General features: G+C 47.7%; 1 protein-coding gene across 3 annotated transcripts in view; it reads right to left on the reverse strand.

The window, feature by feature from the left end:
* Nucleotides 1–18,690, reverse strand: part of THADA (THADA armadillo repeat containing) — a 318,617-nt gene that overhangs the window by 46,135 nt on the left and 253,792 nt on the right. For all 3 annotated transcript variants that reach the window (XM_057309404.1, XM_026486984.4, XM_057309405.1), the window contains exons 32-36: nt 11,493–11,872; nt 10,776–10,894; nt 10,360–10,432; nt 7,519–7,672; nt 4,746–4,877 (exon numbers count right to left, since the gene is read on the reverse strand). In XM_057309404.1, coding sequence (XP_057165387.1) covers nt 4,746–4,877; nt 7,519–7,672; nt 10,360–10,432; nt 10,776–10,894; nt 11,493–11,872 — 858 coding nt within the window. The remainder of the gene's footprint in view (nt 1–4,745; nt 4,878–7,518; nt 7,673–10,359; nt 10,433–10,775; nt 10,895–11,492; nt 11,873–18,690) is intronic.

Genomic DNA, 18,690 nt, shown 5'->3' on the forward strand with positions numbered 1-18,690 from the left:
CTAATCTCCTTAGGGACTCGGGGCCGACCAGACACTTACTGACTGTCAGGCAGCCTACCATGGTCAAAGAGCAGTCCATCAATACAAATTGAGCACCCACAGTATACCTAATGGGAGAGGTCTAGCTCGTGGGCTAGTTGGGAAGACAAAGCTACACGAAGAGAACAGACCATGAAGGGTGAGGTGGGGTGAGGCAAATACAGCAGGGGTTCAGAGAAGGGGAGATCCTGGGAAGCTGGGGTGGTGGAGGGGGGACTGAACGTGTCACCACAAAAGATTTCTATCTGGCAGGATGGGCAGAAGCTTTACATGATTTTCTGTGGGAAAGAGGCCTGGTGGGAGAGAGGCATCGGGACTACTCGGAGCCAGTCCTCTAAGGAAAAGAACCATCAGCTGTGCTCAGGCAAGGTGGGCTTGCTTCCCTTCCCCTGCGTGTGCGCGCGTGTGTGTGAGTGCACGCGCACATGCCTGTCTCTCTCTTAAAAGTCCTTTACACTTTTTATGTGAGAAGTTGCAACCAACAAGTCACCCTTCTTGAACCTAAACACTGACAATGGGCATGGGGTCTGGAGCCCTTCAAATTTCTCCCTGCTGCTTTTACCCAGAACTCTGTCTGCCGAACTCGAGAATCATACTGTCCAGGTTGATCCTCCTGCCCTGCCCCCACATCCAATGGAAGCCCTTGTTCCAGTGGAACCCAACAAGAAATCCTGATGTGAACAGGACAGACAAGAGTGAGGTGCTTGGGTGAGAGTCGGGAGCCCAGGGAAGCAGGAACTGCAGAGCCAATGGCTTTGAGTGTCTCTAGCTCTGGAAACGACAGCTCTTTCCAGAGCATGTCAAGGCTGGACGTAACGTCAGAGTGGGGAAAGGAGAAGGTGGAGCCTCACCTGGAGCCCTGCCCATACCCTTTCTTGTCCTAGCTGCAAATTTCAATCCCCTGTTCCTGAGTCCAGAAACACCATTTCTGCTGTCTCTCTCGGTATACTCTGCGTCCGGTCTAGGAGTAGGGAGGTGGGGCGGGTCGTGCCTGCAAAGCTGAGGGAGTCTCGCGGGTGCTCAGAGAGTTGTTGACAGGTTGTGGGGTTCACCTTCCAGGGGACCGGGTGGGACGAAGCTCGTGCACGAGGCCAGCCGGCAAAAAGGTGAACAACAAACCCACCCTCACGAGGGCTATCTAAGCACGGGGTTATTTTCTCCGGGCCTCCCAGAGTCATTAACCAACAGATGCCACCAACCTATACTTGAAGCCCTCCTTGCACAAAGGGACATGCTAGGGATGCAGTCTGAATGACTGATTTAATGCTTGCCTCTTCCGTAGTTTCCAGTACCTGTGCCGGGGCTCCCAGGGTAACTGCAGTGTGCTGGAGACAGGACCGTTCGTTCTGTTCCTGGAGCAGATAAAAGCCCCCTTTCGCCCTCTCAGTTTCCATCACTCATTTCCCCAAGGCCTAAGATCACAGTGCCTGGTGGTCTCTAAGCGCCCTTCCTGATTCCTGGTACTTTCACTTCCTAGAAGGTGATGGCTCAACTGCTACATCAGTGCCAGAGGCTCATCTAGACGTTTCCCCAGAGTTACCTCACAGGTTTGAGGCTGTGACGCCCTCTCTGCTTTCCCTTCTCTCCCACCTCTCACCAGCACCAGCAGTCCACCTGCCATGCTCTCCCGTGCCGTCCCCACCAACAGTGGCTCATGAGGACCTTCGCTACCTGCTCCCGGCTGGTCTCCCTGCCTGCGGTCTCCCTCCCTCCCGCCAGCCCAGGCCATCACGCACACTGCTGCTGGCAGGAGCTCCGCAGACATGCTGCTGGCCACACTGCTCCCCCGTTTAAAGCCCTCTCCAGCCTCCCATCACCTACAGACGGAGGTCCTTAACTTGGCGTTCAGGGTCACCCCAAGAGCACATGCCCTTGCCTTTCCAGCTTTATCTCCCACTCCACTCCCTGACTCAGCCTGTGTTCTTGCCACTCTGCCCCTCAGTCAGCTCCCAAGTTCTCCCCGACTCCAAGTTCTGGCTCTAGCTTCTTCTCCTGTGTTGAAATGCTCCCATCTATGTCCCATTTACCCTGTCTTTTAGGTCAGCCCCCCTCTCAGGAACCTCCCTAGACCACACAATCAAGATGTACCTTGCACGTCCCCGCACCCCCAGCACACTATCAGATAATGTGCGCTCTCCGTCCACATCCAGCCCTCATTTATAGGATGGGGTATCAGAGGTAGGGAGTCCTTGTGTTTAATTTTATTCTTAGGAGGAAAGGTGAGAATTAAATTTTTTAAACAATATTTAGCCTTCTCAAAGAAGACATTAAATATTACTATGATTTCATAATCATATTTTACTGTGGCATTTATTAGACCATTGATTTGGGGACAAAACTAAGGACATGTATTTTCAAGCTGTTCAAGACTCAACAGTGATAATTAACTTTGACCACCACCGAGCAAACCATTAGTAGTATAGTCTACAAAATCCCTGCATGCTGAAGGAATGAGAAAAGTTACCATCCACTGCTTGATACCCTCAAAAAATGTCAAAACAAGACAATATTGTTCTCGTGAATCAGCTGGTTGAACTTCTGACTAAAGTGAAAAGTCAGGGGTGTTCCTCAGCCTTCAGTCCCAAACAGAAAAGATGTATATTTTTTGCTTGAGAAAATCAAGCTGGATTGTGGAGGTTCTGGTCTAAGCATTGCTACCAGGCTGAACAAGGAACACATGAGGAAGTGCTGGCGAATGTCCCTACATAGTGATATTACGTTGCTGAGACCTTTGAGGAATCTGGCTCAGGTTTGATTTTTGGGGATCCAAAAACTCACTAAAAATGAGTTTAAAAAAAAGGGGGGTGGGCAGGATGTTTTCATATAACTTAGGGGAAAGGAGTCACAGCGGGGGCTGAACTGTTGGGAAACCAGTCAGATGGTCTAGCAATATATATGCTGTGTTGGTGTTTTCGAACAGTGGAATTGGATTTTTAAAAGAACATTTTATTTTGAAATAATTTCAGAAAAAAATGCAAGTATAGTAACTCCATATCTGTGTTTACTATTTACACGCACACACAATTATTTTTCCTGAACCATCTGAGAGTAAGCAGCAGGTGGCGTGCCCTTTTGACCACTTAATATTTCAGTTGGGTATTTCCTAAGAACAAAATATTCTCTTACAAAACCACAGTGCAGTTATCAAATTCAGGAAATTTAACATTGATTTTAATCTACAGACAATATTTCAATATTGTCAGTTCTAGAAATTTCCTGTATGGCTTTTCATCCCTCTAGCACAGGATCTGGTCCGGGGTAACACACTACATTTCATTGTTGTAGAACCCTTGTCTTTTTCACACCTTAGATCCTCTTTTAATAGGCCGAGGCGAGAAATACAAAAATAGGTAGCCTTTTACATTTTTTTTTCCTCAGAGCCTTTTACACATGGATTTTTACATGTGAAAGGCACTCAATATGTTATTATTGGTTTGTATTTCTTGAGGAAAAATTTACACTAGGAGGAAGACCATGGTAATACACTTTTATTATAGATGAACCTGGAGAAATTCTGAAAGAAATAAAAGTAGTCGGGTAACAACTATCAAGATCAGGAGGGACTAAGTCTACTGATGAATTCCAGTATGCCATAACCTTTCCCATTTTTGGTGGAGAGGGTCCTAGAGAAATCTCGTGAGTACTGTATTCCACCAAATATTTACTGAGCACTTGCTGGGTGCTCTGTGTGTCCTTCTAAGGGAAACACGCAATCGGAAAAAGGAATGAATCACTAATGGCAGAATTACAGATCCAGGAACTCTGACAGGCCAGGAAGGGGGTGGGGACAGGGCTTCGTGCACATCACTCCCAGACCCAAACGGCACGTCTTCCCACTGAGAGGCAAAAGCAGGGCCCAACCAAGCCTGCTCTGAAGCAGCATCACCGAGACATTATTAAAAAACCAGCTTCTCCCACACATGCCATGACAACGGAGGGCTCTGGAATGAGGAAGTTCATACTCCAAGGGAAGCCTCCAGGATCCCCAGCCACTGGGATGAGCCCCCAGTCGGTTACAAACCCTGTATGGCTACTCCCCCTCCCATTCTGCTGTCTATTCTGCTCGGCCTGTGACCTCTGGCCTCCAAATGGTGTTCTTGCTTCTCCGTGGGATGGCTGACCCAGAGAACCTTCCTGACAACCCGCGTATAGGGAATCCAAGTCCACCAGAGCAGTCATCCCCCCAGCTGTCTGCTTGTCCAGAGGTGTGACCTTGCTTCTACTCCTAGTTAACTTGCCTCACACTCATCTGTTTCTGTCACCATCTGTTTCTGTCACATGTGAAAACTAACAGAAGTACAGAATGATGGATCTATGATTCCCGGGTTATGTAACCACACGGATAATCACGACTTAGTCTTATTTAAAAAGGATGACAGTGTAACTAGCTAACAGCGCTGTTTATTAGATTTCTACCTTTGAGAATGACTTTTCTCTATGGCGTCCTAGGCATCAGGGGTCAGCAAACTGGCTAGCGGATCGAATCTGGGCAGCTGCCTGTTTTTGTACATGAACTTTTATGGGAATGCAGTCACGCGCACGTGTTTACCTATTGTTTAGGGCTGCTTTCCCACTAAAACAGCAGAGTGGAGACAAGCTGAATGGCCAGCGATGGCTAAAATACCCACTCTCTGGCTGCTTACAGACAAAGTGTGCCCACTTCCGTCCGAGAGCATAAGGCACTGGCGAAGGTAAGAACGAGGTACCTGTTGATGGGCAGGTGTTCCCCTGTGACATGGCGGTCACTACAGTTCCCGTGGCTGCATCTCTGACGACCTGCTCCTCACTCTGCAGCAGGGTGAGCACGCATCTCCAGAGACACAGTGTATCCTGCAATCCTAAGAAGACCAAAAGGAATTAAAATTACCTAGTTTAATTTATAAGCAGGTACAAATACCGCTTTAAATCCACGGTGGGGGGTGCACCTGGGTGGCTCAGTCGGTTAGGCATCTGCCTTCGGCTCAGTTCATGATCTCAGGGTCCTGGGATGGAGCCCTGAGTCGGGCTCCCTGCTCAGCGGGGAGTCTGCTTCTCCCTCTCCATCTGTCCGTCCCCCCTGCTCATGCTCTGTCTCAAATAAATAAATAAATAAAATCTTTAAAAATGAATAAATAAGTCCATGGTGGAAGAGAGTAGTCTTTAACGAGCAACAGCCATGCCTTTCTTCCTGGGTATTTCAAGAGAGGAAGACATGGCAGTCAGATTAACACTGGGAGAGAGAGGGCCCTAAGGGGGCAGGTTTGGAAATATCTATCTTTTGAGGTGGGAAGGCTTCTGGAGGCAAGCAGCCCTAGGCAAGGGCCCCCCCGGAAGGTGCGGCCTGGCTGACTAAGGCCCTGGGCCCAGCTGTCCACAATGACTCACAATTCTCAGGAATGAAACTTTATGCATCAAGAATGCTTTGGGGAAACGAGCCCAGTGTTGATTTGAGTGACTGCTTGAGTTTATGAATTCTGAAAGCAAAGTTTCAATCAAGATTATACTTTGGGGGAGGTGGCTGAGCACTGAAAAGGGCAGGGAACCACACAGGATAGCCTGTGCCATGTCTCTAGGGGGCCCACCCTCCGACCACCATTGCCCCTGGGCAGGAGCTCTGTGTGGTCCCCGTGCTAGGCGCTGCTGTGGACAACGGGACAGGAAAAGACAGCACATGCCTCTAAGCTACGGCCAGGAACATCAAGCCAAGGACACAAGGCAAGGAGAAGTCAGGGATGGAAATGGCTGGCTGTGCCTCACAGCGGGGAAAGAGCACAGTGGACCGGTGTGCCGGAGCCAGACTTCCTGAGGGAGGCGACAGGTGGGCAGGGCCTCACAGAAAGGATGTGTTGTCCAGAGGGTGGGCCCAGGCCTGGGCAGGGTCACAATGGGAGGCCCGCCGGAGACCACCACTCATCATCCCTAGCTTGTCCTGTCCAAAGAACTCTCCTTCGACTATCCTCTGCCCTATCTGCCTGCAGAGGACCTGGTACAGAGACACCAGTGCGTAAGTCATACCAAGAACAGCAACGTTCTCTCTGGGGTTTTGTTCTCTCTTTTCTGTTAGAAATCTGGCTTTAAATTTTACGCAGTCTTTCAGAATCTATCCATTCTCATTTTCTCTAGGGTTTAATATTTTCCTTTCTTAATATTTTCTTCTTTAACTTGGTCATTTATACCCCCTGAGATCCTCAATCTTGCCTTTTTAGTCCTTTCCAATTTTCTTTTTCCTTAAATGACTTCGTTCTGTCCTTGACATGTCCCCACGCACTTTCAGGTCCCTCGTCTCTCAGTTCTGTACCTACTTCTCATGCTCTTACAGCTATCAGCCACCACTGACCTCCTTCCTCATTGCCTATGATGCTACAGCCAGCTCCAGAAATTAATTATGAACCAATGGCTTTTAAGCAGCTCTCCATTTCCCTCAGAATCCCAGGTTATCCCACATACATTTTGCCTGATATGAGCCAGGATTCCAGTAGCCAGAGTCATCCAGCAAGTGCTGCACATGATACCCTCATTCAAAGATTCTGATGAAGTTTTACTCTTCTCCCTCTGGGTCTGATGATTAAATCACCATCACCGAAGACCCCTCCCAGTCCTCCTTTGGGTATAAGAAAAATGCCTGGAAGTCACTTAGAAGAAAGAATTAAAAGGATTATCGAAGACAACTTTGTTTCCCAGAGGGATCCAGGGACATGAGACATTTCATTGGTCTGAGCTGTGCTAATGCTTACAATTTGAGCCTCACCGCCTACAAAAACAACTCTCTCCTTTATTCTGTAAGTCCCTCTCCACAACTACACTGACAGCTCTGTGGATACAAGGGCCACAGCTTAGTCTAGTCTTTGAATCTTCCTTTCACGTTAACCTCCACGCCAAGTCTTGTTGATTTCCTTCCTAAACACCTTTTGAGCCTGTCCTTTCTTCTTCCTCAATGCCCTGGCTTCAGCCTGTCCCATCCCTTTCTCACCAAGACCAAGGCATCAGGCTTCCTGGAAGAGGTGACAGCCTGGCTGAGTCTTGAAAGACAAACAGAAGTCATTTAAGCAGCAGCTGGTTTCGAGAACTGTTCCCTACTGATCATGCACGGAGCGTTGTACTGGGGAGTGGTGGCCAATGAGCAGGGAGGGCCAGGCAGGGCACAGAGCCACGTGAGAGGGTGTTTAGCTTTTATCCTGAAGGCAATGGGAACCCACGCAAAGGCCTTCAGCAGTGGAGTGAAATGATCAGTTCTGTGTTTCAGAAAGACCACACAGGCTTTAGGAAGCATAAGGAGAATGGTTTTGGGGGTCAGATGGAAAGAAAGGAGGCCAGTTAAGAGGCTGTTGGTGAAAAAGGAGGAATTAGGAGGGTGGGGGGAACACATCTGAGAGTTGCAAAGGTATGGTGCACACAGTCGGTTTTCATCTTCCCTTCTTTTTTATCCTGGAGTTCCTAATTCATGCTTGTAGCTCATTTGGCACAATGGACCTCGGACCTCCCTGGGCCTGCTGCACTTACCAAGGACGGGACGGGGGCTGGTGAGCAAGAACGGTGTGGTGCTGGTGAGGGCTTCCGCAGCAGCCAGCCTGGACTCCGTGGGAAGGTGTTCTCTGCAGGAGGCGGCGACCAACTGAACCCACCGCTTTAGCGTGGGGGCCACCGAGTCCCTGTTCTGAAAGCACAAAGTGTACGCAGTTCAAGAGATGCAGTTAGGGGCTGACACGGAATTAGGTCTGAGCCACATAGACCACACTGGATGTGCAAATCAGCTCTTACCGCAGGGGAAGAAAAGTTTTTTAGTTGCTTTTCCAACCCAACTAGGGAGAAATAAACAAGGCCAGGGAAGAAAATGTGACTGGTCTTTCAGTAATACTGAGTCACTAGAACTAGCAAGAACGTTCCTGGAGTCTTTCTGATGCAAATCAGGGTATCAGAACATTGGTGTATTTGCCAGCTTCTGTAAAGACAAGCCTTTTGGGGAAAGACCATGGAAGCACATAATACTCTTGTTTCCAACAGCCAGATGCTCCTTCTATCTTTAGTAGCAGAACCTCAAATTTTTGGCTGGGCATATAGACTACATTTCCCAGACCCCCTTGCACTTGGAAGTAATATGTGATTAAGTTCTGACTAAGGGTGTATTATTTTTAGGTCATGCCTTAGGAAACAGGTGTGACCTTTACTTCCCAGGTTTCTCTTTCCTGTTAGCTGAACAAGGACAAGATGGTGGAAGCTGGAGCAACCATCTGGGACCATAAGATGGAAGCCATGTTGAAAACAGCAGAACAACGTACACGGGCCTGGGGACCCAATACTGTTGCTACCATATCTGCTTTGACTGCTGCGATCTAGTTTAAGCCACTGTATTTATGAGTTTCTTCTGTAACATTTAAAGCAGCATCCTAATAACAGTATCGTTTTAACAAAGCTCTATTTTTTTTATAGTAACAGCTTTTTATTGTGATGCAATTCATATGCCATATAATACACCCCATTTAAAGTATACAGTTGAGTTTTCAGTGTATTCACAGGTTTGTACAACTGTCACCACAGTCAAGTTTGGAACATTCCATCACCATAAAGAGAAATCCTATACCTTTTAGTTACCATCCTCCAGCCCTAAACCACTAATCTACTTTCTGTCTCTATGGATTTGTCTAGTCTGGACATTCCATATAAACTGAACCATACAATACATGGTCTTTCGTGACTGGCTTCTTTCATTCAGCATGTTTTTAAGGTTCATCCCCATTATACATGTATCAGCACCTCATTACTTTTTGTGACTGAATAATATCTTATTGAATGGACATACCACATCTCGTTTACCCATTCATTAGTTGATGGACATCTGGATTGTTTCTGTCTTTTAAACCCTGGTTTTCTATGTATTCTAGAAAGGGGATTATTGTTCCAAACGCACTTTACTTCCCCTGTCAAAGAAGCCTCTTTAACTGATGAGCATCTCAGACCTTGAGGAAGAGGCCGACTCCCAATGTACAAAGAAACCCAGGTCTTCCCGGGAACTTCTTTTATGCATTTCTCTATAGGTTTGTTAATTTTTCTTTCCCTGGAAAACTCCCAATTTTTACCAAACATTGCTTCATTCAAGTACTAAGCAGTGCCTTGAAGATGCACATGACTCCTGGTTAACAACGCCCGTAGATGAGAACGACGTCTTTTGGCAGATGGACAGGCTGCCCTGTGACTGCTTTCTTAGAACTTGGTTTTTTCCCTCTGGGCTTAGTTTTTTTCAGCAAATCCTCTCCCTTCCTACAAACATCTCCCCTTCAAACCCTCAACACATGCTACTGACTTTTTTTGGGCTCTTGTCTCTCCTAGTGAGCAGTCAGTATTGGCCTCCTGGCCTGCCTCTAAATGGCCCGTGGCAATCGTGGATCTGCTTAGCTCTCGCCCTCTGTCCCCTCTGCCCAGCTGCCGCTCTCTGAACACAACGACCTCTTCTGTGAAGTCTTCTCCTCAGCAGCCCCACACGCCCTTCTTCCTCTGGGCTCCTCTGGCCTCCTCCCTAGCAGGGCATTTAATGTCATGATCTAACGCTCCTCCTTGCTCATGACACCATCCCTCCATCCTTGTTCATCTTCCGATCTCCCACACCTGTGGCTGTGCTGCTTTACCGTAAGGAACTGGAACCCGCGATGTTACGCTGCCACCATCACAGCGTGGTCACAGGTAACCGGGAGCTTCAGATACTTTTACTGTAGTATCGACTGCCTTCCACTCATAATAATTCTCTGTTGGTGGCAGCTTTCTCATATGCCCCTACATACACATGAATTTGTCTTAAGGCATCTTCCCAGGAAGCTGTTTTGGTAACTTTGGTTCCACCTCTCCCCCAAAGGACATGTGAGACAGCAGGCCACATCCGGGCCTCCATACAAAGCCAGCTGGGCCATGTTCTGGGGGAATATTTAAGCCTTAGGGATGTATTTTCATACTTAGTTGGCCAGGATGCAATCCTAGTGATTTGCTCACTTGCTCTTTAAAAAAAGAGTCTAGAGTCTAGCTAGAAAAATAGGGAAAAACAAAATGTGTGTGTGTGTGTGTGTGTGTGTGTGTGTGTGTGTATGTGTGTGTGGAGGAGAGGAGGTTGTGTTACCCTTATGGACTCAAATCAAGGGTGCCCAGAACAAGAGAAAAGAAATGCTAATGGTGGTACTCAGAAAATTCTACAGAAGCTATACCCAAAGTGAAACACCCACATGAGGAACATTTTGTAGAGGCTACAACAGGCCCCAGGGATTCTGCCTGCTGAGGCAATTCCCTTCCACTGACGCCTTCCTGGTAAATCAGAGCACAAAGACCCAGAGCCCAGGCCACAGGCCCAGTCAGCCATACCTCCTCACACGTCTGCAGGTGGTGGGCAATCACCCTGGAGGCAAGTCTCAGAGCCACACTTTGAACTTCAGACCTAGAAAAAGTAAGCCAAAAACACAGAAAATAAAACCAAATGTACTTTGTATACGAATGGGTTTTTGTCGATACTCTGTACTCCGTGCCATTGTGAATGGTGGAAACGCTCACCTCAGGGCCATACAGATGCCTCCAGAAGTAATTACCTTTTGGTTATTAATGTCAAAACCCTGACATCATTCTACGGCTTGAGCTTAGAACATGCTCCTAGACTGAGATTTAGAAGGAAAAACAGGACCTAAGCCCTTAGGCGAGGACCGTGCCCGACTTCACTGTGTAACTGACTGCTGGGACGGACCACACGTCATGCCGAGGTTGCACGGGGAGCATCGGGGGCAAACCTTTCATTGGAAGCAATATCCATTGTCCAGATCAGGAATTCCTTTGCGGTGAGGTGGATACAGTGCTCCGTCTGGGGAAGCCACTCGCTGGGGTCCATGCAATGGAGAATTTTCAGTATCTGTGTGTGTCAGATCCATGGGGAAAAAATGCTCAGGAAAAAGTCTCCAGAAGCCAAATCATCATCATTTGTACCATTAAGGGGGTCAGTCTTTCAAAAAGCTTCACTGACTCCTTATTTCCCCCTTAATATTTTGGGGAGACCAAGACAGGGTGGAGCAGTGACACACCCAAGGGACCTTCGTGACCTGGGATGAGAGTCTAGATGCCCTGATTCCTAGGCCAGTGCCCTTTCCTTTTGATGATGCCTTCTAGGTGGCCACCTGTCCCCAAACAGCAGTGTTGACAAAGACTACCCTCTGCCACATTCTACAGCCAATTCTCAGTGCTGTGTTTCTTAGAGCACTGAGGGGCTTACTCTCAATCTCTATCTTGGCTTATTGCCATCATCATTACCATTGTCATCACTTTTTTAGTGCCTTTCCATGCACGAACGACAAGCATTATACGAAGAGAGTCCTTGTCCACTGGAAGCGGCATCTCCTTCCTACTGCTCCTGGAGAAGCCCAGCCCACCCCTGCCTACGTGATCCTGTTGTGGTGAGCTTGCCAAAGAGTGTGGGCAGCGGAAGCGGACGGTCAGCACACCAGACACTTTACCTTGCAGAAGCATTCTGGGTGATTTTCCTTCATAGCCAACATCAAGAATGTTCCTCCCATATTGCACAGCAAGGGTGGCAGCCCCTTCTCTCCCAATCCAGAGGCTGCTGTAGAGAACCTTTCCAGCAGGGCGTCTAACGTCAGCAGGCGCACTTCAGGGAAAGAAGACTCCAACAGCTGAGAGAAGGAGATGGGAATGGCCGCTGCCTGCTCCCCAGCCTGGGCCGCCTCTGCCCACACGGTGGTGATGGCTAGTTTGGTGAGGCTCTGGAGGTACTGAGGCAGGCCTGGCACCGTGAAGGTGTAGGGGAATCCCGTTATCAGCTCTGATCCCGAGATGATCCTTCTGACATCCTCCCAGAAGCCAAGATGGTCCACAGCTAAAAAAGCAAAAAAGCGAAGGGGAAGAGGTAACCCCTTTATTCAAAGTTCCACAAAAGGACAGTGGCGAATGCAAGGCTCTGCGTACGCGGGGTGGGACTACCAGATGCCTTTCTTGAATAGATTTTACACGAATGATACAATAAATGACTGGCCCACTTAGGCTCAGAAGTCTGAAGGCATGAACCAGAAGTCGCAACCCAAGTGGGCTAGTCACTTATTACATTCACCCAGGAGCAATTTCTGCTTAGGTAATTCATAATGTTTCCCCTAGGGGGACAAAAGGCATTGCTACGAGAGCATGTGCTCCTGGCACCCCTCCCCAACATTTAATGGGTATGAACTCAGGGACCTTCTGAATCACTAAGCCTCAGAGTTGAGCAGGAGAAAAGGACACCTAGTCCAAACTTCCTTTAGGGGCTCAGATCCCTCTAGAGCACCTTTCCTTGCAGGCTCCTGATCCACCCCCGCGGTGACTCGGAGCTCACAAGACAGACCGACTATGCCATTGTTAGGAGATCTAAGTGTCACCAAGTTCTTTTGAGACTTTCTACTCATTGGCCGAATTCTGCATTTTGAAGTTCTCAGTGGGCCCTTCGGGCACGACAAAAGCCCCCGTCTTCTCCAGATGGAACACCCCTACTTTCTTCAGCTCCTCCCCATATGGTGGGGTTCGTCTTCTCTCAATACTCTAGCTGCCCTCCTTTGGATGTGCTTCACCCCTCTTAAGGTCCGGCGCCACAGAATGGAACATGACTTTCCTGCGTGGTATGACCACAGGACGATGACTTTCCCTGTTCTGACACTAGGTTACTGGAGTTGCATCACACTGTTGACTCACGGAGCTTAAAGTCAACTGAAACCACAGCCTTTCTTTTTTTACATGGTCTACTGAGCGTGGTGAGTCATCCTTCTCCCACCTCGTACTCAGTCCTTAGATCGGGACTTGTTTTCTTTGTTTGTTTGTTTTAATCCCAAGTAGAACCACTGTTAAATTTTATCTCCCTGTTAAGTTTTATGGTCTTCCTTTTAGATTGCCAAGATCTTTTTGTATTCTCACTTCTGATCAAAAAAACATGTATTGCCTGCTTTCTATGTGCTGGGTGCTAAATAACATTCAGAACACTGCCCTTAAGGAGTTCCTAGTCTAGTTTGAGAGCGAGAAATGGGTGACCAGGTAATTCCAGTACAGTGGTGTAAATGATAATCTGACTCTTCGAGGGGAAGGGAGGGGGAAAACGTGTTGGAGCCACTGGAGGCAGAGCAAAGGTCCAAAGGCATGAACCAGAATGGACCCTATGGGGAGCCACCGGCAGTCTGATATCACTACAGCATGGAGTTCAAGGTGGGGACCACCAGGAGATGAGGCTAGAGAAGTGGTGTGGCCAGGACATTCAGAACCTTGTAGGCCATGCAAAGGAGTCTGGACATTCTTCTGGAGGCAAGGGAATGCTGCTGGGGGGGGCCGGTTACTTCAAGCAACAAGGCCAGGCAGTAGTCTAGGAGAGAAATGATGAGGGAAGGAAGGGATAGGGAGAAGATGGATCGGAGAAGCCAGTGAGGGAGTAAAATGGGCGGCACTGGGTGACTCACTGGGGGAGGAGTCTTGGGTACCTCCCAGAACCCAGATGCTCCATCCAACACATTCATCATCCAACAGAAGTTGTGTAAACCTCAATGTGACAAGCATGCCATAAATGCCTGCAATCCAGTACTTCCTGAAACTGTGGCCTGGGCCAGTGTGGAGGGCAGAGGGCATCGGTGAGTGTTAGAAGCAGCTCCCTGCCCCGTCCCCTGCCCACTCCAAACTCTCACCATTTCATTACTAGTTATAAATCCTCCTAACTTGACTACTCTGTGCACGGAATTTCATCTACAAGAAATCAGGAGAGACTTCATCAGAGGCCTTGCTGGAATTTAGGTATCTCATAACTTGGTGAATACTACGGACTTCTAGCAAACTATCATAAACAAAATAGAAATATAAAAGATGATAATAAAGAAAACTTACTTGAAATTGCAAAATCTCATAGGCTTGCAATAATCCAGGAATTAAAAACATAGAATATTTATGTTACACATCAAATTGCTACAAAAAGAAGTTTGCCCCAAGAGGCGAGGTGGGGACTCAAGCTCCAATATGACTGGGCCGCATGGAGGACACCATCCACCATCTGCTAACTGTGGTTGCAGACACACTTCTGCTCTTCACTCAAGAGTCTGCGAAAGTCCAAGTTCAAGTAGGAGGGCAGCCATCTTTACAAAGCAGCAAGGAAGCCCCTGGTAGTTGGGCCCTCAACCTCTGTGTCACCATCTCTATTTTCAATGCTCGAAAACCTGTCCCAGTACAGTTTAGTAATGACACCACCACACCATGTGGTCTCCAGGTACCACTTCCCTACCTTTCCCACCCGCTGCTGCCTCAGGACACCACTGCCTTTAAAAGGAATTTCATTTGTTTGGCAAGGAGTCAGAAACATGGCTCCAGAGATCTGGTCTTTAGAACGTAATTAAAAACAGGAAGAACTGTCTAGGCCGTTCTGGATAATTTTCAGAAAGAGAGATATTCCAGGCAGAGTGCATTGTTCACTGGACTCAAGAGCCAGGCACCCAGACCCATTTTCTTCCTCTAGGGCCTTGAGGAAGGATGACATCATCAAGAACCCAGGGACTGAAGGCACTGGACCAAAGAAAGGGAGATGGGGGACAGGCTTAGGAAGGGCTCCTTGGGGACTTCTTAGCCTACCTTGCCTGCAGAATTCAGCACAATGTCATAAGCATTTACTGAGCACGTATTAGGTACTTTGGGAGACGGAGATTCAGAGTTGAGAAAGAAAAATTACTTGCTATCAAAAGGCTTTACCACTAAGCTTTTTGGGAGGATAAAGACAGCTACAAAAGGGCAAAATGCTTAGTGCCCTAAAATCGTTAGTGAGCAAAGCTAGATTTATGTGCCATGCACTACAGAATGTTAGATACCCATTATTCAATGCTAGGAGTAATTACTTTTAGAATTAACACTCGAGTACTATTCTAAGCACCTCAACAAGTTTGAACTCATTTGAAGAAGTAGGTGCTAGTATGATTTCCATTTTACAGATGAGGAAACAAAGAGGTTATCTGCCCAAGGTTGCAGGGGACGGGAGGTAAAGAGAATACGCGAGCCAGAAGGACCAAAATGAATGCGACGGGCACTTATTTTCCATGGGAAAAGACAAAATAAAAGCTTTCAGCAGGGTATAAAATTTAAGATGGGCCCTGCAGGCCGCCCAGCGGTACCTGGCCAGCGGAGAAAAGGGCAAATGCTCCAGGGGAAGTTAAGAGACAAAGGGTGGGGCGCCTGGGTGGCTCAGTCGGTTAAGTGTCTGCGTTTGGCTTGGGTCATGATCCTGGAGTCCCAGGATTGAGCCCTGCGGTGGGCACCCTGCTCAGCGGGGAGACTGCTTCTCCTTCTACCTCTTGCTTGTGCTCTCTCAAATAAATAAAATCTTAAAAAGAGAGACAGCGGGAGAGAGAGAGAGAGAGAGAGAGAGAGAGAGAAAGAGTGACCTGTGAATAGGTTTGCTGAATCCATGTGTCAGCAGAGAAGCAGTCAGATCAGAGCTACATGCTAGGAAATAATCAAATGACATTCATTTAGACACTTTCTCCTAACTGCTGCTTAGAAAAAAAAACCTTTGTTGTGCACTAAGACCCAAAGAGATGACCTAAAGCAGAGTTTCTTAAACTGGAGTGAGCCTCCGAATCACCTGGAGGGCTTGCCAACCCAGACTGCTGCCCGGGCCTCACCCTCCAAAGTGTCTGATTCGGGAGGTCTGGGGAGGAGGCTGAGTCTGCATTTCTAATAGGCTCCCAGGTGATGCTGCCGCTGCTGCTGGGCCAGGTGCTTGAAAACCACTGCCCTCAAGTGATGCTTCGTCACCAGAGCTTAGTAAAACCACACGTACCTGAATCCCACGCTTGCACGCTCGGAGTCGGCTGGCTTGAGGTGGGCACAGACACCTGTAGTCTTAAGACGCCAACAGCTAATTCTGCTCTGTACCCCAGCTGAGAACCATGCTCCTAAGACTCGACCTTCCTAGGAGCCTGTACGGTTTACGGATGGGGAGGTAAGGGTTTGCAGTCCCGAGCAGAGCACGGCTGATTCCAGCCCCGTACTTCATTATAGTGAAGAACTAGAAAATTCCCCACACCCCTTTTCTCTTACAAATAAAAACATCAAAGGAGGGAAAACCACCAAGAATTTAAAAGAATGAGCGAGCACTAGAATAAAGGCCCCTGGCAGGCAGGCAGGCAGGCCTCAACGCTGGCTCACTAGGTGCACGCTCCGTTCTTGGTCTAGGATGTAGCAGTGAAACAGACCAGGTTCCGTTCTCACGGCGTTCCCATGTGGGGACCACAGGCCACCTCTCCCCCTGAGCCTACAGCGAGGGGCTCTCGAGCTGGAACAGGAGGCTGCAGTTAGAGGTAGCCAATACTTTCACATAAGCAGCTGCAATGACTAGAGCTTTAGAAAAACAACTATGTCTGGGGCGAGCCTGGTTTTAAAGGACTGGGTGATTCTGGTGTGATCCTCCTGGGCTCGACGGCTACTGCTTTACCAGCTCTGCACCCCACGGCCAGTAGACAGAGTTCACCAAATGGTTTTCCCAACCAGGACTTCTTCCTGGCCAAGCACCGTTTCGTGTCCTGCCCTATCAAATGCATTTCAAAGTCTAGATCAACATGGGGTGTTTCTTTCCATTTCCCTCAGTAACTGTCGTCTACAACACCCAAAAAACTGACATCAGTTCTTCGATGGGATTCCCCAGGCTGAGGTTTAGCACCTCTCTTCTCTGGAAGATAACATTTCTATTTGCAATTTCAATTTTGATTGCTTTGGGTTTCTTCTTTCCGATCTTTCTTGGAAAGCCAAGTGTTCCAATGAAAGAATCAAGCCCCCCCTTTAATGGCCCCATCTTATTTTTCAGAAATTAGACAATTTTTGCAAAAGTAGTGATTGGAGTTTCTTCCAGTTGTCCTCGTTTGGAAAGCCTTTGGACTTTCTCTTCAGTGTGGTCATTTTAGGCACCCAAGTATGTATGACTGATTTTATTAATTAATTAATTAATTAATTTATTTATTAAAAAGATTTCATTTATTTATTTGACAGAGATAGAGACAGCCAGCGAGAGAGGAAACACAAGCAGGGGGAGTGGGAGAGGAAGAAGCAGGCTCGTGGCGGAGGAGCCTGATGTGGCGCTCGATCCCACAACGCCGGGACCACGCCCTGAGCCAAAGGCAGATGCTCAACCGCTGTGCCACCCCGGCGCCCCCTGTATGACTGATTTTAAACATTAAGTTTGATTTCGTTTTTTAAAATTAACTTTTTGTTTCTTTAGAGCAAGTGTGTTTCTAGCCTTCAAAGGAATGGCTTAATGGCTGGATTCACTCGGAAGGACAATACCTCCTTCTGTGTCAAGTCATCGTTCAATGGAGAAATAGTTTCTAAGTCTGGAATCCAAGGACCAAGAAAATGTCAAAAACATTGTGACAGACCGGTACGCGTTGCCAACTTTATATCTTGTCAAGGAAGGATGTTAAAAACCCACCATCTATTATCATTTCATGAAAGAAAGGCTATCTTAACACCAAAAAAGTTAGTAAATCCACAGTGTCATCCTTTTTAAAAGGGCAATTCTTTAAAGACATCTGGCTTTAAGAAAAACCTGCCATAGTATCATTTGGTTATAGTTTGATTGTGAAAGCATCACCAGAGACTGGCATAGGGAACTGCAGTTTTGGGGAAGCTGGTAACAGTTTCCTGTGTGTGATCTGTTTGGACAGCATGACTACCCTGAGCAGAGGTCTCCTACGGAGGAACCGCAGGGACTCCACTGAGTCCCTTGGGGCCGCGAGCAGAGTGTCTGTGTGAAGGAGCACAGTGGCCCATTCACACAATTCCCTCTGGTAATCTCAGATGGGTTATTTTAGCAGTTCTTGGTTCTTCGGCACGTTGCTGATTTCAGTGTTATGTCTGCAGCCTGAACGCTGATTGCTAAATTAACTGACTTTCAAAGCCGCCACCCCCTGACCAAGCCGCACTCAACCAAGGTAGGGTGCGAACATCAACCCGGCTGCTGAAGGAGGATTTAAAAGCAGCACATATTTTGAGCAGGGACAGCGTCCTATGTCACAAATCCTGTTTTATTATTTAGGGAAGTCTGTCTTCTCCCCAGAGGAGGGGCACGGCCCCAAAGGGCAGGCCTGTGGGTCATTCATCTTTGATTTTCTGAGCTACTCATATAGATTGGTTAAAATTTCTTTTTAAAAAAAATCAACATAATCTTAAAAGATGCATGTTAATCTATATAGCCTTCATAAGGACATTCTGGGAAAAAACGTGGGATGATATCATTGCCACATAATTATGGATACAGTGGCGTTTCATCATAAGAGCATTTAATTTAGGCGAATTTAACTCGAAGTACTCAGCAGAGAGAGAGATCGGAAAACAACAATTAAAAGAGAGGGCAGTTTCACCTGGCACCCTTGTCACTGAGCATATTTCCAGAAGGGCGGTTGTGCTGCTACCTCAGAGCAGAGGTGCTCAGACTTCAGTGCGCTCCCTTGCAGAGGTCCTGATTCAGTAGGTCTGGGGCAGGACCCCCCCAGATCACCTTTTTTAAAAAATATTTTTTTTATTTATTTGAAAGAGAGAGAGACAGCGAGAGAGGGAACACAAGCAGGGGGAGTGGGAGAGGAAGAAGCAAGCTCCCAGCGGAGGAGCCTGATGTGGGGCTCGATCCCAGAACGCCGGGATCACGCCCTGAGCGGA

Source organism: Ursus arctos, unplaced genomic scaffold (assembly GCF_023065955.2).
Source record: "Ursus arctos isolate Adak ecotype North America unplaced genomic scaffold, UrsArc2.0 scaffold_8, whole genome shotgun sequence".
Lineage (NCBI taxonomy): Eukaryota > Metazoa > Chordata > Mammalia > Carnivora > Ursidae > Ursus > Ursus arctos.